The sequence below is a fragment of the Dendrobates tinctorius genome, unplaced genomic scaffold, assembly GCF_039654945.1.
Source record: "Dendrobates tinctorius isolate UK_male_01 unplaced genomic scaffold, ASM3965494v1 ptg000069l, whole genome shotgun sequence".
In the NCBI taxonomy this organism is placed as follows: domain Eukaryota; kingdom Metazoa; phylum Chordata; class Amphibia; order Anura; family Dendrobatidae; genus Dendrobates; species Dendrobates tinctorius.
The window spans coordinates 12,023,223-12,047,869 of record NW_027361737.1 but is presented as its reverse complement, the minus strand read 5'-3'; the positions used below and the strand labels follow the sequence as shown (position 1 = coordinate 12,047,869).

General features: G+C 41.9%; 1 protein-coding gene across 6 annotated transcripts in view; it reads right to left on the bottom strand.

Moving 5' to 3' along the window:
- PXYLP1 (2-phosphoxylose phosphatase 1) overlaps window positions 1-24,647 on the bottom strand; it is a 114,344-nt gene that overhangs the window by 30,463 nt on the left and 59,234 nt on the right. For all 6 annotated transcript variants that reach the window (XM_073581098.1, XM_073581097.1, XM_073581093.1 and 3 more), the window contains exon 2: window positions 10,798-10,933. In XM_073581098.1, coding sequence (XP_073437199.1) covers window positions 10,798-10,876 — 79 coding nt within the window. In that variant the 5' untranslated portion in view covers window positions 10,877-10,933. The remainder of the gene's footprint in view (window positions 1-10,797; window positions 10,934-24,647) is intronic.

The following is a 24,647-nucleotide window of genomic DNA, read 5'->3' as shown; positions in this document are numbered from 1 at the left end:
AACTATCCCCTCTCCAGTCCATCCTTAATGCAGCAGCCAGGGTCATCCATCTGGCTAATCGATACTCAGACGCATCCGCTCTTCGCCAGTCCTTACATTGAATTGGATCCTATAATGAATGGGCAGCCAAAGTACTTGTTCTCACCCACAAAGCTCTCCACAAGTGCAGCACCCCCCTACATCTCCTCCCTCATTTCTGTCTATCGGCCTAACCGACTGCTGCGCTCTGCAAACAACTTTCGACTAACCTCTGCACTAATCCGTACCTCCCACTCCCGACTTCAAAACTTCTCCCGCACTGCGCCAATCCTCTGGAATGCTCTACCCCAAAAAATGAGGACTATACACAATTTGCATAGTTTCAGGCGTTCCCTCAAAACACATTTGTTCAGAGCGGCCTATCACGTTCACTAATCAAACTCATTCTATATGTAAGTGTGCGTGTGTAGCCCATTCACTATCTCCAGCCATCCCTCAAGATGGCTGGACCATCATTGTAAATACACATCTGTACTTTGTATCTCCCCCACCTCATTGTAGATTGTAAGCTCTCACGAGCAGGGCCGTCTTATTTTGCTTAAATTATTGCATTGTTAACGTTGTATTTTGAAACTGTTGAACTGTAAAGCGCTGCGGAATATGTTGGCGCTATATAAAGATTATTTATTATTATTATTATTATTATTATTATTATACATGTGGATACATGTTGGCAGACCTTATTTACTATGGATATGAACACATATCAGAAATCCATTACAGTATAGTGTAGATTGTTTTTAAAACTTAACTACACTTTCTTTTGTTCACTTGCTTCAAAATTAAACCAAACTTTCTAAATAGTTTTCATTACATATGGTCTATCATTTTGCTGTTTACGAGTGTCTTATCTAGCGGAGTGCTCTGAAAAAACATTAGCAATATGTCAAAGCTCCTGCTGGCTCAGTGTGCTCCCTTCTCTCAGTGTTAGAGATAGCAGCAGGATGGTATTTACACACAGATCTCTGCATTATGGAGAGGAAAGAAACCATCTACAATTCAGGGAATAAACAAAAACAGACTAGAGATAAGGAGGAAAGAAGTACAGTGTGGAGGACACAACACAGGACCCGTTCCTCTCACGTCACCAATGTGACGTAACTACACAGGCACAGCTCTCCGACGCCCCCTTGGTCTCAGGTCAGTAAGGGAACTGCACCTAGAGCAAATGGCCACTGGGGAGGATGTCCTGTTACCCGCTGGGTATTCTAAGATTCGTGATCAGAGTAAAAGCATCAGCCCAAGATAAATTTTATAGTTTAATTGCCTTAAGGGCGCACTAGATAATTACAGAAATATACAGAAAGCTATACAATGGAATTACAGTGGATTTGCAGTCAGAGTAAAATATAACAATAAGGGTACAAGACTTAGAGATATTAAGCTGGAGGTCAATTTACCAGATTGTAGGGTGCACGTGGGTGCCGGGAGCTCTGCAGTCCACAGGTACAAGAATCTTAGTTGCCGGACAGACCCCCAAAGCACGGGCCGCTGCTCCCCTTAGCAGGTCTGTCCCCAGTTCCTTCTTAGATCACCATCGTCTGGTTCTTCTGTGTGAGTGTCTGTCTCTGCCATTGGCTGCTAGTTCTTAAACACGCTAGGTTCCTCCCCCCTGTGTCAGAGGGTGGGCTAATAATCTCCACCCTTTAGCTCTCTTCAGAACTTACTCGCAATATCTAAGTAAGGGGGTAACTTTCAACAGCATGATCGGATCAGGACATGAGATGTACCAGTGAATGCGGTTTGTTTTGCCTGTCGTGTGGAGAGCAAACATGGCCCCATTGGGTCGCTGTGGAGGGCCAATGTATCTCAGGTCCCAGAACCCTCACCGACTCAGGAGTCACACTGCCAGATGCGCGATTTCCTCAGGGTCACTCGGATATTTTTCACGAGTCCATAACTCGAAAGATGTGCTCATAATCCATGATCCTAGGATGGAGCCGGAGAGGCTGGGAGAGACAATGGATGTGTATTCCTGTGTCTGGCTGACGGGTATATTCTAATTGAAGCCCTCAGGCATCTTCCTGCCCCATGCTGGCGCGGCTCCTTACCTAAGCTTTGAAGTTCTGTTTTGGGCCTTATCTCATTATCATACTAAAAGGCCTTGCAATTCAACATTGGAGCACTAATTCCTGCTTTATTCACTATGCACACAGGCCCTGGGGGGGTAGGAGCAGTTGGCTGCCTGTAATTCTGGTGAACTCAGACCAAAATGGATGCCAAGCTCAGACATGAGGCAAGCATTAGGCCCCATATCCAAGATGGCGACTGCTCCTTCATCACATACAGTATTAGAGCTGTGCTCATATGAGAAGTGGAGAGGCGTACCCATAATACACACAGAACTCACATCCAACTCCAAGAGAAAAATCTGAAACTTGGATATGATTGCATATTAAAGGATCTAAAAATAAATGAAGGAATGACAATTGTGACCTAGTGAAATGTTATTAACTAAAAAGGTAACAATTAGCATGTGAAAAAAAAAACTTTTTTTCATATCACTCTTGTACATAGCCTTTAAATTAATGAACACAACCATAACATACGCTGCATGTTAAAGAATATAAAACCACAAATAGTATTAACTGTAATCTGTAGGTGAACCATCTGTATGGCCTTCATGGAAGAATTTAGAAAAGAATATACATTTTTTTGCCGAATTTCCAAAATAAGCCACAAAAGCAAAAGCCAAGTTTGTTATTCCTATTACAGACTTCCATATACGGTAGGTATCATACTAACACTTCATCACACCCGAAGGTAACAAGGTTTAAAACTAAAAGAATAAATTACCGTAGGTCATTTTATTAAAGCCAGCAATATTATATCCCTCTATTGATTCAGGCCCTTCAGAATAATTCCTACTGTATTTACGCACATTCTATGCATGAGTTACGACGTACAGGGCATACCAGTGACATTTTATGCATTTACCATCCAGAAGAGACATTTTACAAAAAAAATTAAAAATACAAATTTTATATATATAATTTCTTAAAAGAACATTTAAAAAAAAAAAAAATTGTTTGAAAATTAGATCATAATACCAACAATAATATTATAGCGCATGAATGTTTGCTGTTAGATACTCGAAGCCTTAAAAGGCATATAGTAAACAGATATCCTTCATTAAGAATATAAAATGCCTGCAAGTTATTAACAGTTATATGAATGGTAACTTCAGAATATGATCATTTTAGAAGACAGGGCACGCACCTATTAGGAACAGAATTAGAAACCCACTGTTGCTCATGTTGCAGTCTTCCAGAAGTCCACTATGGAAATGGCAGGGGTTTGCTAAAACACACTATATATTTTGTGTCTGGCAGAGAACCTCCTAGAGGGACAGGGCAACCTTTCACGGTTTTGCATACCTAACAGTTGATTCAGTTCCTTGCAAAGGAAAAAGGCAAAGTTAGACCACAGAAAGAAAGGCAGTCTCGATGTCTTAACCAACATTGACTTAAACATTTGCAAGTGAAGTTTTGTGGTCTTTGTTGCTAACTCGTTCAGTTCTGACACAGCACTCTCTAGACTGTCCAGAACACTTACTTTTGTATCCTAAAAGCCAACTTATTTGTAAGAAAATTCATCCTGACATATAATATATACAGTGGCATGTAAAAGTCTGGGCACCCCTGGGCAAAATTACTGTTATTGTGAACAGCTATGCAAGTTACAGATTACGTTTTCTGTAAAAGGGCTAAAGTCCTTGTACATTGTTCTACTGATCAGAGACACCTGCACAATATGGCCTTCATGGAAGAGTCATCAGAAGAAAACCTCTCCTGCGTCCTCATCATAAAATTCAGCATCTGAAGTATACAAAAGAACACTTAAACAAGCCTGATGCATTTTGGAAACAAATCCTATGTGCCGATGAGGTTAAAAAAAAAACCTCTTTGGCCATAATTCATGTAAAGCGCTGTGGAATTAATTGCGCTATATAAATGAGTAAAATAAACAAACAATGATCTAAAGGTATGTGTGAAGAATAAAGGGCACATAATTTCAGAAAAAAAACATCTCGCCAACCATTAAAAAGGGGATGGCTCAAACAAGCTTTGGGTTTGTGTTGCAACCAATGGCACATGGAACATTTCACGGGTACAGGGAAGAATGGATTCAATGAAATTTAAACAGATTGATGCAAACAAAACACCATCTGTAAAAAAGCTGAAGTTGAAAAGAGGATGGCTTCTACAAATAGATAATGATCCTAAGCACATGTCAAAATCCACAATAGACTAACACAAAAGGTGCAAGCTGAAGGTTTTACAATGGCCCTCACAGCCCCCTCATCTGAACATCATTAAAAATCTGTGGCTAGACCTCAAAATAGCAGTGCATGCAAAATGGCCCAGGTATCTCACAGAAGATATACTGTATATATAATCCATTCTTACAGTTCTGTGAGATACCCGGGTTGTTTTGCATGTACTGCTATTTTGAGGTCTAGCCACAGATTTTCAATGAAATATATATATATATTATATATATTATATATATTATATATATATATATATATATATATGTGTAACAACCCTGCCGACATCACTGCATGGCCTCCCATCCCCCACCAGTCTTACTACTCCAGGCCATGCTGTGAATTCTGTCTACTGCCGGCTCCATGCTGCATGCCTCCTGCCTGTGTGCATATGGGGCGGTGCCAGCACTCTCTGGTTCTTATAGAATCAGTGTGCATCTGCCTATGGTGTCCACAGCCAATTACCAAGAGGTCTCTGGTATTTAGGGGTGCCCGCTGCTTTCAGGATGGACATCAAAGCCAGGAATCAGAACTGGCTATCCTGTTTGGATACTGTATTTAATGGGGACACTATACAATCTGATAACACTGAAAATGGGCAAAAATCGCAATTAAAAAATTCTCTGGTATTTAAGGCAGCTCCAACCAGTGGAAGTGGCCTGAGCAACTATTTCCCTCAGTCAGTGCCTTGCTGCTGAGGTGCCAGGTCCTGTCCTGTTTCTGCCTTCTCTGGGGGCTGCATACCCAGATCTGTTTCCGTGCGCTTTAGGTCTTGTTTCTGCCTTCCTGAGGGCTGCATACTCAGGCCTGTGTTCTTGTCCTGTATGTGTATCCGTCCCTGTGTGTACTGTGCTCTATTCCTGCATCTTATCCTGTTCCTATACCTCACCTTGTCTGTACTCAGTCCTTACCTCTGTCTGTTGGTCTCCTTGTCTTTGGCTCCTTTCCCTGCTGTGTCTATCCTTGTGCCCTCCTCGTCTGCACCTGCTCCGCCTACCTGCGGTTCAGTCTTGCTCCGCATACCTGAGGTTCTACCTTTCACTCCTCGCACTCCTGCGGCTCTGAATTTCGCTCACCGCACTCCAGCGGCTCTGGATCAGATTCCTTGTAGGAATTGCTCAGACCTGACACCAATAATGTGGTGGTGCACCATCTTGCTGGAAAAACTCAGGTAACGGCCTCATCAATGAGAAGCAAAGGAGAGCCAGGCTGAAGTTTGCCAAAGACCATAAGGATTGGACCATAGAGGACTGGAGTAAGGTAATCTTCTCTGATGAGTCTAATTTTCAGCTCTGCCCAACACCTGGTCGTCTAATGGTTAGACGGAGACCAGAAGAGGCGTACAAGCCACAGTGTCGTGAACCCACTGTGAAATTTGGTGGAGGATCGGTGATGATCAGGGGATGCTTCAGCAAGGCTGGAATTGGGCAGGTTATTCTTTGCAAAGGACGTATGAATCAAGCCGCATACAAGGTTATCCTGGAAAAACAGTTGATTCTTTGTGCTAAGGCAATGTTCCCCAACTCTGAGGACTGTTTTTTTCCAGCAGTACAATGCGCCATGCCACACAGCTAGGTCAATCAATATGTGGATGAAGAACTACCACATCAGATCCCTGTCATGGGCAGCCAATCTCCAGACCTGAACCCCATTGAAAACCTCTGGAATGTTATCAAGAGGAAGATGGATAGTTATAAGCCATCAAACAAAGAAGAACTGCTTACATTTTTGTGCCACGAGTGGCATAAGGTCACCCACAAGCAGTGTGAAAGACTGGTGGAAAGCATGCCAAGATGTATGAAAGTTTTGATTAAAAACCATGGTTATTACACAAAATATTGATTTCTGAACTCTTCCTGAGTTAAAACATTAGTATTGCTGTTTCTAAATTATTATGAACTTGTTTTCTTAGCATTATGTGAGGTCTGCAAGCACTGCATTTTTTTGTTATTTTGACCATTTCTCATTTTCTGAAAATAAATACAAAATTTAGTGCTTGGAAATTTGAAGACATGTTGTCAGTAGTTTATAGAATAAAAGAGCTATTTACATTTTACTCAAAAATATACCTATAAAGAGAAAAATCAGAAAAACTGAAAATTTTTAAAAGTGGTCTCTTAATTTTTGCCAGAGCTGTATATGTATATATATTATACATATCACACAAATAATAATAATAATAATAATAATAATAATAATAAATTATAATCATCTTTATTTTTATATAGCGCTAACATATTCCGCAGCGCTTTACAGTTCGCACACATTATCATCACTGTCCCCGACGGGGCACAGAATCTAAATTCCCTATCAGTATGTCTTTGGAATGTGGGAGGAAACCGGAGTACCCGGAGGAAACCACGCAAAAACGGGGAGAACATACAAACTCCTTGCAGATGTTGTCCTTGGTGGGATTTGAAACCAGGATCCCAGCGCTGCAAGACTGCAGTGCTAACCACTGAGGCACCCTGCTGTTTGCATCTGCCTTGTATCCCCCTTCCCGATGCAGGGGGGGGGGGGGGAAGCAGGATTCCCAAAGGGGCAGGGGACCTTTGGCCGGACGCACAGGGGTCTGACCAACCCCTTGACCGTATGGCCACTGGCTTCCAGGTCTCTGACTTTTATCCCCCCCTCCCGGTGCAGGGGGGAAACAGGAACCCCTTCGGGGCGCGGTACCAACAGCCGGACACGAAAGGCGCCTGACTAACCCCTCGACCGAACAGCTGTTGGCTCCCGGGCCTGCGACACATGGGCCCGGTTTTAACAAAACGCTGATTTCTCTTTCGACGGGACAGCTATGACTGAGGTTGAGCACAATTGTCGCGGCTGGGCTGCAAACTCCCCCTCGGCTCATACCCAGACTGAGTAGATTCGGAAGGGGGCTTAATGGGTTGGCGGAGGGCTTAATATTCGCCCTGTGGCGGTCGGTATGGGGCTTAATATTTGACAGTTGCACAGGGGCTTGGTTCTCTTTATTGGGACGAGTCGTATATATCTGTATGGATACCTGGGATCTACTTCTGTGCCATGTCCCTGCTTATTCTTTGACTCACTGGTTGAGTTAGTAGGATTCGTTACCTCCGGAATGATTTCCATACTGCCTCCCTGCTCATTCTCTGATGCACTGGTTGTAGGCATTACTGGTGACTGACTCTCGGCTTCATCCTTCTTTCCTGCATTTACCACCAACGCGAGGGCATGACACGTCTGTCAGGGTCTTCTCCCGGTAAACTCTCTCAGCCACGTTGTTTGTATGTGCCAAGTACCGTGCAAACAGTTGCTTTTCGCAGTCGGTGTATTGTGAAGTAGTCCATGTTTCACATACCCAGGTGGCTTGTGATGTTTGGGAGGTTGTAGCTCGAATGGTATCGCCTATACATACATATCTATACATACACACATATTACCATTTGTATTTTTGTGAATTCCACATTTTGTTTTTTTTTGCGAATTCCGAGTTTTGTATTCAAGACTTCAACCTTTTCCCAGCTATTGACAGCCAATATGGCACCTGTGCGTCTGGGTGATACCTGATTGAAGCTGAATTTCAAAAGAATAAAAAGGTTTCAGTGTCATTCATCGATCTTTGTGCCGCATATGACACTGTGTGGAGGGAAGGGCTTCTATATACCGTATTTTTCGGACCATAAGACGCACTTTTTTCCCCCAAAATTTTGGGGGAAAGTGGGGGGTGCGTCTTATGGTCGCAATGTTCCTACCTCCAAGGCTGGTGCGGGTGCCGCGGGGCTCTGTAGTGCGGTGGTGGCAGCGGGCTATGCTCCGGTGCCGGGGTAGCGGCTCTCTGTGCTCCGATGCAGGGGCGGCGGCTCCGCCAGCATTTCCTCCAAGCCCGGAGGCCCCCGGCACATCCCTTGCTGGCGGCCGCCGCCATGTTGCGGTGGCCTCCGGGAGCATGGATGCCGGAAAGATGGCCGCCGGTCCGGGGACGGCGCATGTGCAGGTTCAGATCTTGTCCCGAGATCCCGGGCTTGGAGGAAATGCCGGTGGAGCCGCCGCCCCTGCACCGGAGCACAACGAGCCGCCACCCTCACCCCACAGAGCCCAGCTGCCCCAGCACAGCCCACCTGCCCTAGCACAGCTGCCCCATCCCCAGCACAGCAGCCACAGCCCAGCTGCCCCAGCACAACAAACCTGCCCCAGCACAGAGCCGCCACCGCACGAGCCTGGACCACTGAACGACCCCTGTGACCACTCCACCTGTGCCGGATCCCTTCCCAGGTAAGCTGAATTTGGACTGTAAGACGGACCCCCATTTGACACATTTTTTTCCCTATTTTCCATCTGAAAATTGGGGTGCGTCTTATGGTCCGGTGCGTCTTATAGTTCGAAAAATACGGTAAGTTTCTGAAGGTGATTAAATGTAAGAAAATAACGTACCTCTTAAATAAGAGGATTGCAAATCAAACCTTTCAACTTATGGGTGATTCAACCAGCTGTAAGAAATCCTTAAACAATGGTTTGGCATAGGGATCAGTGCTGACACCCCTCCTGTTTGCTTTGTATCTAGCTGACATTCCTGACACATTATCACAGAAATTTGGATACACCGATGACTGGCTACTTGCTACAGTGAGCAAAACAATGGTGGAAGCAGAGGAATATCTAACAGAAGATCTTAGTGTAATGGGAAAATATCTTCGACAATGGAGGCTAAAGCCCAATCCAACAAAAACAGAAGTATGTTGCTTTCATTTACACAACGCAAGTGCCAAGACTGAACTCAAAGTACATTTTGAAGGTCAACTTGTCAAACAATTTCAATCCTAAATATTTATGCATAACCCTTGATAGAAGCCTAACCTTCAAATCTCACTTGGATAAGACAGCACAGAAATTGAAAGCACGCAATAATATCATTCAGAAACTCTGCGGATCCTCCTGGGGTTCTTCAACATATATCTTGAGAACATCTACCATTGCCTTGTTGTACTCTGCTGCAGAATATTGTGCACCAGTATGGTTGAATACTTGTCATGTGAATGCAATCGACACTCAGCTGAACAACTCTATGTGCATAATATCTGGTGCTATCAGACCTACGCCCATCCACTGGTTACCTGTCTAGAGCCATATCGCACCTGCAAACCTGAGAAGACAAAAGCTCCTACCATACGAACCGCAATTACCCTGTACGAACAGGATTTCAATTTAGAAGAGAAATGGCGATAACTTTGGGTCAGTGCAGTAGTCCATTAACAATTCTCGGTTCAGCTGCAGAGCTATGCCTGATTACAACTAACACAGTACAGCAGAGTTGAATTTTGTTTAGAAACGCATTTGCAGTTCTCATCTAACGGTGCAGTCAGTTCTGCTGCGCTGCCCTTCCCCACAATGGCTGCCTGTGAGATGCCAGCTGGCGCAAAATACTTTGTGATAAAATTTTACAACTTATCAAATTGAAACTTTTTGTAGACTTTTGATGCTTTCATATCAATTATGCCCATTTCTGATAAAATAAGTGGACCTAGGGTGGGACAGGGGCGAAACGGGTTTGACGCCACAGATCCTCTGGTTCAAGACAAGTTGTGGCGTACATTACACCAAAGATCTTACTCCAGTATCTCACTTGAGTAAGATTAGTGGTGTAATGCACATTACTTTTCAGACACACCTGATTCAATAAAATAAATGTGCCTCTAAATAAATCAGAAGCATCTGATTCCAACATGCCCTCTCATCAAGACCAACGTTGCTCACGCTGGTCTTGATGAATTGGGGCCATAGTGTAAGACAGTCTAAATATGCCCCAAAATTGATCAAACAGCACGAGTCACTTTGATGCATTTTAAGACTTTTTAGTTGAGTGACTCCACACTCATTAATGTCATCCAATCTGCTAAGTTTACAAGCACTTTTTCCCCATTTAAGAAGATGAGAATACCCCCTTGACTGTCCTGTCCTTCAAACAGCACATCCAAATTCTTGCCACCTCCTGTCGCCTCCAGTTCAAAAATATTTCCAGGATCCGTCCTTTCTTCAACACTCACTCCATGAAAATGCTTGTGCATGCCCTAATCATATCCCGCCTTGACTACTTCAACATCTTCCTCTGTGGCCTACCTTCTAACACTCTCGCACCCCTCCAGTCTGTTCTTAACTCTGCTGCCCGACTAATTAATCTCTCTCCTCGCTACACTCCTGCTTCTCCACTCTGCAAATTCCTTCACTGGCTCCCGATTTCTCAGCATATCCAGTTTAAACTACTTAGATTAGTTTCACACTAGCGTTAGGAGGTGCAGCGCACGGCCGCTGTGCAGCTACGCCCCCTCCGGTCAGCTCCTCCTATGGGCGCATGGCGCTGCATGCGACCTGCGTACCCTATCGTTAGCATTGGGTATGCAGGCCGTGCGCTGGTATGATTTTGATGGCGCATGAGCCCTTTTGACGGTGTGCCGAGCGCACCAAAATGCAACACGGTGCAACAACCACTAAATTTTAGAAAAGGTTTCATTGAGAGTCATACTCACAGAACTGAAGGCTGGTACTCAGAAAAGCCAGAAGGGCAGCCAGGGCCAGCAGTAAGAGAAAGCGATTTCGGAGAAGCATTCTTCAATTCCTTCTACTTAGTCTTCATGATTTCTTTGTTTCTGCCATTAAACATCCCTGAAAGTGAAAAAGTTAAATATTAATTCTCCATAAAAAGCTGCATCTGTGAAATAATTTTAGTTAAAGTGGTGGTAACAGGGAAAATGTTGCTATGAGTTTCATAAATGTACAGATTTCAGAAGTAGATTTGACCTCAGATTTCACATTTTGTAATGACAAAGTAAAATTCTCATCAACTTAAAGCTGTGGCCCCGATTCATGTTTTCAATTTTGCATTTTCATTTTTCCTCTTCTTCCAAGAACCATAACTTTTGTAATTTTGTTAAAAATGGCACAAGAGGGCTTGGTTTTTTTTGGTATGAGTTGAACTTTTGAATGACACCATTCAATGTATCACGAGAAATGGTGAAAAAAGTGCAATTCCATCATTGTTTTTTGGACTTCTTATTTATCGTGTTCACAATACAGTAAAAATTACCTGGCAATGTGATTCTCCAGGTCAGTATCATTATGTAGATATTAGATATGTAGTTTTTTTTTCATTTGGTGAAAAAAAAAATTGGGATATTTGCATGAAAAAGAAAGAAAATCCTTGAGTCGCCATTTTCCAAGATTCATAACATTTTCAATTTTTGGTTGATGGGGCTGGGTGACTGCTTATTTTTTGTAAGCTGAGCTGACCTTTTTATTAATACCTTTTTGGGGATTAAACACAATGTCTTCCATCACCTCTTACTGCATTTTTTTGGCATTGTTGTGTCATCTGAAAAACCTGGTATTTAGATTTTTTTTCCTCATTACACCATTTATCGATCAGGTTAATTTTATATTTTGAAAGATTGGACTTTTACAAAAAGGTAACAATACCACAGTACTGCTGTATAGAGCAAAAATCAGTATCCTATAAACACCAGCCAGAAGCTGCGTTCACTGTCATGACAGGCACAGGGATCTTCAGCAGACCGATGGCTGTTATGGTAACTCATTAAGATGGTGGTAAGATAGTGCGCATGCGCTATGATGTCATCAAATTGAAGGACCGTTCTCATTGGTTGCCCATGACATATATACTAACTTCAGATCACTAGTAAGCCACGCCTCCTGAGGAAGCCATGGCATAACGCGCGTAGGGGCGGCAGGGCATCGTTACCCTTCACAACATGCAAGTGTTACTTCATTAGGACATTACGTATTTATTCATGCCTTTTTGATAGGGCTCTGTTGTGATACAGTGTTTAGTCAGACGGGTGTTTGCACTTTGAACTTCTATATGTGTGTATACATTCACAACTGTGTGGCGGCAGGAAGCATTGGCTTTTTTTGTCAGCTCCTTAATAGATTGCTGGCCAGCTATGACTAATTTTATAAAGGCTGTCTGACTATGTTGTTTTGCATACCCTTGGCCTTTTAGGTTTATATACTACTCTATGTTTTATTCTTTGTTTAATAAAATATGTGATTTTAGCCAAAAAAAACTCTCTGATCGCCTCTTCTTAATTGAACTGTGGGATAATTTTGTTTAGCATGAATCAGCTGTGAGACTCCTTTTATCATTGTGCTTGTGATTGTAAGACTAAATCAGACACATTAAGACGGCCCATATGTCGGCATTTCAGGCAAGTTCACTTTTCCAGGAATCTAGAATTCTGAGAGTTCTTCAGTGCCCAGTCACTATGTACAGCAAATACATTATTCCTGGAATTCTAATTTGCAGAAATCCCTAGTATATGTAATACAAAAAAACCCTATGTGATATATCTCATCAAAGCAGGGTCAATCATTGCTGATTGGGGTGAGAGAATCCTCCCGGTTTTTTAGCCGAAATCCGAAGTATATCTAGCGAGAAGGAAGAGTACAGTACAACCTCTTACTTTACATTTCCTGTTTCTTTTCAATCCACTTCCAATTTGTCTTAGAGAACCCCTCAAAAACTGAGGTGACAAGAAAAAAAAAAAAATATAATAATAATAATAATAATAATAATAATAATAAATAATGTTAAGGCTTATGTTTGAGGCCCTTGAAAACAAGATTAGAGTGTATTCGCTGATAGGGGCACTGACTGTGCGGACGGAGTCACTGTGGGCCCTGTTGGTTATCATTTTCGGCCATATACGCCTTTCTGAGGAGGTCTCCAAGACGTGGTCGAATGCATTTTGGTGCAAGACTCAATTAGCAGTATTTAAAACACCAATATCCACAAATAATGCTAATGGCACTTCTTCTAAACTGAAATGACAACATAAACTCAGGTTAAGTGTACAGGAGACCGAGTGTAGTAGAGATCCATAATTTAAAAATGATCTTTATTGAAACAAAATGACTAAAAATAATAAATGTAGAATGTCATACAAGGGATCCAGGTTTGCAAACACTATAAAAGAATGAAGGACATGACAATATAAAGATGGGGTACTTAAATAATGAGAATACTGTGATCCCCCGGGAAAAGCTGGTGGCGAAACGCACGTCGGTGTGACGGGACACTGAGCTCATCATCCCATCCCTAGGCATCTGTCATCACCTACATTTACAAGGTATTCTTGCTGTTTAGAGGGGTTCCAATGTTGAGCAGATCCTATAGCCATCTTATGTACATGCTATTGCTTTGTCTATCAGCGATCCCTGTATGACAGTTTCAATTAGAAGTATATGGACAAAAATTATGTCCAATAGAGCCCACAGTGACTCCGTCTGCGCATCTGCCAGAGTCCAGTTTTCCAGGGTGTCAGACATAAGCACCGACGGACCCAATGATCTGAGGGGAAAACGAAATATGAACATAGCATTAAAAGTAGTGTGCGGCTCTTTGTGGTACAAGGCACACTATAGCGCATCATGAATTAAACGAGCGGGCATTGCCTGAGATGGCATAAACTGGTGTGAAAACACTGAAAGTTGCAATATTTCTATGCAAGATTGCTTTGTACAAAACTTTACGCCAGTTTTTTGATGGATCGGGGCCTAGTCCTCTTCAAAATGTATAAATGCTTTTTGCAAGTCACTTGAAAGAAATAAAACATATTTGTACCATGCAGCTTCCTACTAGAGAGGAGCAGATTGATCTGCTGCAAATCAACAGAGTTAAATTTCTTGAAATTTGCAGGTCCCCGAGATTTCAAACAATTTGCAATTCGATTTAAGAGAATCGGAAAAGAAAAAAATGTCAGATACCATGTCACAAACTGCCAAATCCTGAAGCAGCAGTGTGAGCGAGGGATGACGACATCAGGCTCGGCTTTTCCCATAATGCCTTGCAGCTATGATATTCCATAGTCTAGCACAGCCAATCGGGGAGGCATCACAAGGACTACAAAAAGGCAAGCAGCGCTATTTTAGGATTTCACAGTCAAGTGATAGGCGGTCAAAGCGCACAGCTCATTACACATAGGGATCAATATACTTAATCTGTTAGTGGAACAATACTGCAGAGCTGAGGTACATGGGATTCACATAGTCCAACTACAGCTTCCATATTCAAAGGTTCAATTGATAGGAGATTCTGGACCCGCATAGTCAATGTAAGTGTAAATTGATATAAATTGTGACATACTGCAGTAAAAGCACCTGTGTAAAAGCCTTTTTTTAATTCACACAATGCACATAAGGTGGGTAGTTTAGTACCCCATCATCCTATATTTGCTACTGAAGACAAATCCTGAAATTAAGGCTGGTGTGTCACTAAAATTGTGCTTCCTGGCTTCTAAGAAGGACAGAAGAAAAATGTCCACATTCCAGAAATTTAAATATCTTCCTCAAAGTGTGCGTGTTTTTTCGTTGTTCAGACTTCCTTGTAGTAGCCCAATAGTATACCCCTATATTCCACCAACGATACAGACAACTTCCCTCTAAAAGGGATAATCTTTGGATAGTTATGACAATTTAAGTAGCCTAAAAAGTTTGTTAGTGCAGTGTGTTGCTAAAGGGAATCGTTATTATTAGAGATGAGCGACTTTGCCTTTTTTAGGGTCGAGTCAGGTTTCATGAAACCCGACTTTCTCAAAAGTCGAGTCGAACAAAATCGGCCGACTATCGGGAAAAGCTGAAGGTCCGTCTGAAACATGAAACCCAATGCAAGTCAATGGGGAAGCAAAGTCGGCAGTGAGTGGAGGACAGTAAACACACCTACATGCCGGACTGCTTTTTTAAAGTGCACAAAATCTCTCTCTCTGGACGCTGCACATGTCATCTCGTTGGTCCTTGCTCAGTGGCTGAAAAAAGTCACGTGCAAGCACGCATTTTGGGAAATCCGACTTTGGCACTCGTTTTTCCGACCACATGGCCGACTTCATGCTGTGGTCGGGTTTCAGTCGGCGAAACCTGACTTTGCCATAAGTCGGCGACTTATGAATCTGCCAGACCTGTTTCGCTCAACTCTAGTTATTTTTTTTTTCTCAAGTATAAAATGTGAAAAATTTTAAAAGTTTTAATATTTTCACCTTTCAAACACTAGGGGGAGCAGCTGCTCACATTTGATATGATTAAGTGTAAAGGCCCCGTCACACTAAGCGACTAACCAGCGATCCCGACACCGATATCAAGGTGTCAGGATCGCTGGTAAGTCGCTATGTGATCGCTGGTGAGCTGTCACACAGACAGCTTCACCAGCGATCAGCACAGCGATGCCAAGCATGCGGCATCGCTGTAAAAAATAATAATAATAAAAAAAAAAAAAAAAATATATAGTTATTCTCACCTTCCGACGTCCTGTTCAGCCATCCTGCCTCTCTCCACGCTCCGGTCCCAGTGATCCTTTGCACGAATGACCGCGAGACTTTGTTATCCCTCGAGACCGTGACATCTCGCGGTCATTCGTGCAAAGGATCACTGGGACCGGAGCGTGGAGAGAGGCAGGATGACTGAACAGGACGTCGGAAGGTGAGAATAACTATATTTTTTATTATTTTTTACAGCTGATCGCTGGTCTCCCGCCTGTCACACACAGCGATGCGTGCTGGCCAGCGGGAGACCAGCGACCAAAGAAATGTCCAGAGGTTTCTTCCAGCGATCAGCGATACCGGCAGGGGGGCCGCTCGCTGATCGCTGTCACACACAGCGATCTCGCTGGTGAGATCGCTGTTACGTCACAAAAGTTGTGACTCAGCAGCGATCTCGCTACCGAGATCGCTTAGTGAGACGGGGCCTTTATGCTAGCTTGCATTTTGGCTGCAGTAAATATGGGCGGGATCTGCTATGTGTCTGACGTCACTCCTACCCTTCTGGGTGTTTGCAAAAAGAGAGGGGAGGATAAAGTTTAGGATCACAATGCAGAGCCATTTTGTTGGTGGCTTCAATGTGATACTAATGTGCGGACAGAGTCACCAAGTACCGCTGAGAGTTGTTTTATTTGTTTTTTTTTTAAGTCTGTAAAATAAATAATACCCCTAACAGCTCCTAGTTTTGCTAGCATTGTGTAGCAACTCACTTGGAAAAATAGGTTAAGCACTAAAAACTGCAACTGACCCTGCCGGTTCCTGTACAGACTAGATATCCTGACCCGAACTCCTTAGTGGTACCTGTGAGTGCATAGCTAGATGTAGCCACAGTCTGAGATGGCAACTCTGGCCTACATGGTCTAAAAGGCTGAAGAGTTGCTTCATGTTCCTCCTAAAGAACTGGAGAGCAGAGTGTGAATTACCTACAAGAGGAGAAGTGTGCTAATAAATGGAAAGATGCAAGAGAGAGTTTAGAAAATAACGAAATACCAAATTAAGAATAAAGCAAGTACTGTCACCAAATATTATACACGGATACCAATTACACGTTGTCAGTGCTCCTATATATTGTAGTGCCTCATCTTAACATATGTAATAAGGAGGACTAGAGTCAGAATAGACTAAAATATCAAACTTTGTTACAAAAGGTAATAATAATTACAAAATCTTTATTATAATTATAGGTACAATAGTGATCTAATCGCTAGGTAAAAAAATTGGGCCTGGAAATAGATGAGGACATAGCAGGTTAAATACATGCAACAAAAGAGAGGGGGTATTTTAAGGAACAAAGTTTCAAAAAAGACATTGAGTAATCTGGTGTCAATGGTTAATATAACCCAAAAGTAGAGGTAGAGAGATCTCAATAGTAGGACAATAACTCAATGTCTGTTAGAAGTTAACAATGGACTCGTGTTGGATGTATTACATATTACAAAGGTAATGATTAGAAAGAGTATTCACCAATTGAGTCAAGAGGTCCCGTCTGCTCCACGCCCGCATTCCCCAACGTGCGTTCTGCGTCAATGTCGCTTCCCCCGAGGAAGCGGGGACTCGAACATATTTTTTGAGCATGCCCAAGGCTCTCAGCACTCGAGCATGCCCTGATAGCACCGTATCTGAGCACGTTCAATCATCACTACTATCCATTGCATACTGGTAACAACCTGACAAGATCTGACCATTTTGAAGATCATCTGATGAAGTTTCCAGCCATCACAATTTGGCACTTGTCAAACTCACTGAAATCTTAAATTGCCCATTCTTCCCGCTTCTGAAACAACCTTTGAGAACTGTCTGTTCCGCGGCTCATACTTGGAGCGTCTTTCCAGGCCGCAGCATGTCAGTTTCTCTTGCGGAGACACTAGGTCACCCATAGAATGTATTGTACGTGGTGAATCGGCACAGTTCAGTGAACACATGCAGATTCACCTGTGTTCAATAAACGGCAGCGCATTGGATGCTGCAAATTAAAAGCTGCTGTAAAAAATGAATTGTAAAAAAGTCATCCCTCTTTTCTGGATGAATCTGAACGATTTTTTGTTTTATACAATATTGTGACCCTACCTTTAATGTTATGGATTATGGGTGTTTAAAAAACTTTTCGTGACGAGGTGATCACCTTCCACTAATGTGTCCTTGTTTACAATAAGGTGAGGTTTGTTTTTATCTATTAGGTGTTGGAGCCACGGCATTTATATTTTGTACTTTTCAATAATCCAGCATGTTTCTCTCATTGAAATGCATGGGTTTAGCTCAAGGGAGGCAGACAGTGGAGGAGTCCTCTTGAAGGTAACACTTTATGATGTTGACCCTTCTGACACACAGGTTACAAGTCAAGGGATTTAATCCCATTGTCAACATGTTTTTTGCACTGATAAGAGCAGGAAAGTAAAAAATCCTGGGTCTGAGTGCAGGTTAAATCATAGGTCATGTCACTTCAGGAAATCTGACATTGGAGAACAGCTCATCTTTAAATGGCAGTCTGTTCTGCCAAACAGAGGAAAGAAATCCATAGATGTTTTAGAACCAAGAGCGCTAACAACTTAATGGGATTTTTTTCTTCAGATAATTTGTACCAGCCAGAACACCGGATGAAGTAGATTGTATTTTTTTACTCTTGGTATTTTAGATCTATTTTTTTTAATTTCTGTAGAAGATGACTGGGGGTGGTTAACCGTGTCTGAGCTGCTGCTACGCTGGGTTATCATTAAAGGGACACTCAGAGACATGCTTTACAATGACTTACGGCAGTGCGTTCTGCACAGGTCATAGTATAAGAGGTGTCCAGACCACCTGCTCTCAATCCAGGATCATGTTATTTGCCTTCAGCCTTAGAATATATTGCAAACGTTGAGTATTTGCAGATTTTTTTGCAGCAAAAAAACTAAGTGTTTGCAGGAAAAATGCTGCACGTTTTGTGTGCATTTTTTATGCATTCATTTGAATGGGAAAAAAATACTAAAAAATATTGACAGTTTGCAGATCTGAAAAAAACAAAACCGCTTTGATAAATCAAATCTGCAAAGAAAAAACAAGCAGCATGTTCAGATTTCAGAAATCTCATTCACTTTGCTGGTACAATAAAACACTGCTTTTTTTTCATGCCCTCCTGAGGAAGTGTTGATGAAACACGCGTCGGGGTGGAGGGACACGGCTCAGACACTGCATCATTCTGTTAATTGCCTACTTAGGGCTTTGTGCCTATGTTTACCATTGTTTAGCAGCCAAATATTTGAGCTAATCACTCACGGTATATTTTAAGTCTGGTTGTCATTACTATGAACTTGTACTTGTAATAGGATATATGTCCATATAGCTCCTTTCTTTGCCTTCCTATTCGGGTTTGGCTTGCCTAATCTTTGGCGGATTTACGCACTGGCACTTTATAATAGGAGCCTTTTTGATATCAGATTTCTTGTTTAAACCAGTATTGACTATTATTTATGCTGCTCCATAGGCAATTGATGTTTAATAGGGTCCGTAATTAATGTGTCCCTCGCATTTGAGGCATCTTTTTATCAGTTTATTTGTAGTAATCATGATTATAATAAAGATTGTAATGGATTTCTTTAATTTTGTGCTGGTTGCGCTTTCTCTGATTACCCGTTATCACTCCTCAATTCGAATGGTTAGGGATTTCAGATGGGTTTATATATACTGCTCTTTTTTTTCACAGCAAAAACGCAGCATGTGAATAAAGCCTTTGTAATAAAACTTTTAGGCTAATTTCTTACTTGCGTTCAAAGTTCCAACACAAGTGATGACATTTTTAAGAAAACAAAAGAGCCGCATAGTGTGGGGGTGTTTCTGTACAGGCATGTTCATACATGGCATTTTAGCTGCGCTGTTTTTTTTTCTGTGCCAAAAACTAAAAGTGTTGGTAGAAAAATCGCTACTGATAAGCATTTTTAGTGCGCTTTAAGATGCTTTTTTCACATTCATTTGAATGGATGAACAACACGCTGATAGAATTGACATGCTGCACATTCCAAAAACACACGGCATCTAAAAAAAAAAAAAATGAAATAAAAAAGTATAGCATGTTAATATTTTAGAAATTTCGATTATTTTGCTGATACTGAAAGACAGTGTTATTTCGGTACAAAAAAAAAAAAAAAAAAAAAAAAAAAAAAAAATCGGCACAAGTGAACATACCCTTAAAATGACTTTCACACAAACAAACCAAATTACAACCATTACAGTCAATGGGCCATTTTTCATATCCTTTAAGAAAAGGGTCCATTTCTACAGGAATTCAGTTTCTCAGGGAGGGAAAAAAAAAGGAATTCCAAAATGTCAGTGTAAACCTATCCTTACCAGTCATTGTAATCCTGCCTGTGATGATAACGCGAGAACTACTGAACTGAGCTCTCTACAGAACGTGTCAGCTTATGATGAGGCTCAGGCCAACTATACACATCCAATTACGGACCGCAATGTACAGACATGTCGCACGTCTCCGGACCCAAGCTCAACATCCTCACAGTCATGTATAAAGCTGCCTACCTAGAGGACGGAAACCACCAGGCAGTATCTGCAGATTGCAGTCTGTACTCTGATGTGGCATCCGCATGAAAACAGCACGATTTTAGGAACATTTTTAAACACAAATATAAAGTGTCATAAACCCCAATATCGCTGCCACAAATTTATCACAAACACCACTGACCCACTCATGATACACGCACTGCAGATGCTACTGTCAAGAGCCAGCGAGACACCGGCACTGGGCACCACACTAGCTCACATCCAGCTCTTCCAAGCTTTAGGGTTCACTACGTGCACAAGGTAACACAAGCAAGCCATTTCCTCTCTTTGAGATGGTGGGAAAGTTAGAGCAACAAGGGACAAACCCATTACATTACTGATTTAATATACAAAAGCACAGTGCCTTGAAAAGGTTACAAAAGATGGAACAATATTCTGAATTGAGAGTCCTCAGTGGTTGATACCTTTTAATGGCTAACTGAAAAGATGGTAACACATTGCAAGCTTTCGAGACCACTCAGGTCTCTTCATCAGGCATTGACTAATACAACATCTGAAGAATCACATATTTAGGCTGGAGTCACACACAACCATTAAAAAATCGGTCCCATTTTAACGGTACGAAATCGCACAAAGAATTCTTGGCCAGCTATCCGTCTGTCATCCCATTTTCCGGCAAGGAACCAATTTTAATCGAATCTAAGCATCAAATTGACATCTAATGCCAATGCCCTATCCTGTAGACCTGGAGAAGTTGTGCGATTTAATCGCAAGTCACACGTTTGTTGCGTTTTCCAATGCGTTTTTTTATCGCATCCATAGACTTGCATTGTGGAATCCGATCCGAAAATCGGTGACAATCGCAGCATGCTGCGATTGTCTCGGTCCGAGGATCGGATGCGATAAAAAAAAAAAATCACATGATGTGAGCTGCCCCATAGAATAACATGGGTTCGAATGCAATGCGATTTTTTATCACATTGCATTCAACCGTTTTAATCGCTAGTGTGACCCCGGCCTTATACACAAAACAGCACAGGAATAACGCAATAGATAAGACAAGTGACGTGAAGCAGAACTATCATTATGGGAGAGGGAAAACAAATATTGGACCAGTTCATAGATAAGGAGTGTGAAAGTTTTATTGTCCTCTGATTGGGGTCTCCTAATGTGTTGTGATGCCCCCACAAGGGTCCCACCAAACCCCACCTCACCCCTCCCGCTGAGGTAAGAGAGGAATTACTTATTAAATTTGATTCTAATCCAGTTTTGCTTTCATCATTTCCGCTGTGTTTCATATTTTTCTCCAGAAACAATATGGCAGTCATGTTAATAAAAATCCTTCAAGCATTCTATACATACCAAACAGGTATAAACATGGGAGATCTTGCATTTGTGTGGGTTGCCAGCTACAAATATTTTTTGCCATTTTAGCCACTGAGGCGAAAATCATGGATATATCCATAGATTCCATAAAGCTAGAATTATAATTTTAAAAACAATTCAAACATTGTTTTACATTGTGCGGTCTATGGAGTACAGACGGAACGACTACACCAGGTGAAAGCACTGCTGTCCTGGCGTTTAACACCCATGTGCCAGTGCGGCATACAGGACATCTCTACTGGGCCAGATGGTTATCCATCATTGACAGCCACTTATTAATTCCTCTATATACAGACACTCCGTGTCTGCTTTTCATCAGATAACCCACTTTAATTACCTGTTCACAGCAGGGGTTACAGGCTGTGATCCCCCAGCGTTTGATCTGTATAACACATGACATAGAGGTTACCATAATTTTTGTTTTTAAAGTACAATTAACATAAAAACTTGTTTTTTTCTGGACAGGTCATTTTCTGACTATACATTCCCTTTATAATAATAGATCACCTGTGCAAAGAAGAAGTCTGACAACTTAAACAGGTTCAGAATTATTTTTCTATATTAAAAACCAGAGAAATGAGCCAAGCACAAGTTTTTTATTTTTCTATACTGTGCACCTAAAAGACTGCAGTGGGAACAACTTGTATCATTAAAGTTGTCACCGAAAATTCATCATGCAAAAATTCAAAATAATAAAAACTAAGTGAAGTCATGCCCAAAAGCAACACCTGAAGTACAGTGTCATTGTAGATGAGAGGTATAATGGCATGCTACTCTCTGCCACCCTCCCAGTACTTCTCTTCCCCAGTAATGTATGCGGCTCGCACTATGTCATGAATGTAAAATGCATCCTATACTCGCGTTACCCTTGGTCACATCTGCCTTTTTTATTTTGAAATCTTCCCTGTAAAGAAGATTAGGAGAGTGTAAAACATCTGGCTCCAGCAACAATCAATAGCGGCTTCTGTGTCTGTCTCCAGTAAAGTACGGACCTAATTCTATCAGATGGCTCCAGACATTCACCATTAAAAAAGTGGACTGCACTTACTGAACACTCGTGTGTATTAAAAAGGATCTCAGCAAGAACCAGGAGATCCATTATGAAGCCCTTCACCGTAATGTACAGAAGTGAGAGGAAGGACAAAGTGGAGGTACGCTGCAGTTACACATCTAGCCCTCTACACTTCTCTATATTAGGACTACTTCCAGTCATTCGTTCAACACTCCTTATAAAAGGCGGTCTCTGTTCTGCATGGCTCCTGTAACACTGTAATCATAAGAAAAACTGAAAATCTTACCGTATTCTAAAATGACTCTATGTCTGGATGGCCAAGGCAAAAGCTGGACCCAATGTGTTTGAATTATTGGTGCAGATTGTTTTTTAGTTGCGGTGTCAATATTATTTACCATAATTAAATACATACAATTTATATATAAAGTATATGAAAAAAACGGAACACCAAATATAAAAATATGTATATCTATATATAGAGAGAAAGACAGAGAGAGAGAGAGACACACAGACAAACAGTCATTGCTGAAAGTGTTGGCACCCTTCCAGAAAATAAAGTATTTCTCCCTGAAAAATATTGCAATTGCACATTTTGCTATACATGTTCATTTCCTTTGCGTGTATTGGACCACAAAAAAAAAAAAAAAAAAGTGGGTAAAAAACTTTGTTTCAAGCATGTGATGCTCATTCAAATTCACATGTGGCAAGTAAAAGGTGTGGGTAATATGAAAATCACTCCTGAAACCAGACAAAAAGGAGAGAAGTTGACTCAATCTTTGCATTGTGTGTCTGTCTATGTGTGCCACACTAAGCATGGAGAACAGAAAGAGAAGATAATTGATTGTGGACTTGAGAACCAAAATTGTTGAACAATATCAACACTCTCAAGGTTACAAATCCATCTCCAGAGATCTTTATGTTCTCCTTTGTCCAGAGTGTGCAACACAATAAAGAAGATTCCAACCCATAGTACTGTAGCTAATCTCCCTGGGAGTGGATGGCAGAGTAAAAAAAAAAAAAGATGAACGTTTACAACGCAGGATAGTCTGGATCGTGGGTAAGCAGACCCACGTTCCAAAGAAATTCAAGCTGTCCTGCAGGCCCAGAGTGCATCAGGCTTAGGGGTACTTCTCACATAGCGAGATCGTTGGAACGTCACAGGTTTTGTGATGCAACAGAGACCTCGCTACGTGTGACACATAGCGGCGACCGGGCCCCCGCTGCGATATCACTGATCGTGCTCGAATGTCCTAAGCCATTTTTTGATCGTTGGTGTCCGGCTGGCCAGCATGGCGACTCAGAACTCACTCCTATCGAGGTCTGAGTCGTCAGAATAGCTGCTGTATGACAAGGTCGAACAGCAAAAGAACAACAAGGTTTACCCATACAGGCCTCCAAACAAATGCACTATCAGGATGCAGTGGACCCATATAATAAAGATGGCAACACAGGTGCAAAAATACCAATCAAGCAACTGCTCCAGCCTACCAATACATGGAGGGGGCGATTGCCTGGTATGTTGATGCACAAAACAACTTGTATGCGGCGCTGTTCACACTAAGGCCATGCACAGCATCCAGGCCAGCCTAGTAGTGACACCCTTCTATTAGTTCAGGCGGGCTGCCCAGCGCTAACAAAATGCATGCCGTGTGAACAGACACCGCAGTTTACAAGACCAAATGGGCCCAACTGCACCCCGAATAAAAAGTGCAAAAAACACATTTACGGGTACCTAACACTAAACACTTTTTTAAAATGGAGCAGTTGCTTGATTGGTATTTTTGCACCTGTGTTGCCATCTTTATTATATGGGTCCACTGCATCCTGATAGTGCATTTGTTTGGAGGCCTGTACGGGTAAACCTTGTTGTTCTTTTGCTGTTCTCATTATTGGAGGATTTTCAAGTCCTCTTTTTGTACTGTGCTGTATTATTATTTAGTGTTAGGTACCCGTAAGCGTGGAGATCTTTGACGTAGGTTACGGGCTCACGTATTTTGGCCAAAATATCAGCTAATACTCCAGATTTTTTAAAATGTGTTTTTTGCACTTTTTATTCAGGGTTCAGTTGGGCCCATTTGGTCTTGTAAACTGCGGTGTCTGTTCACACGGCATGCATTTTGTTAGCGCTGGGCAGCCCGCCTGAACTAATAGAAGGGTGTTGGTACTA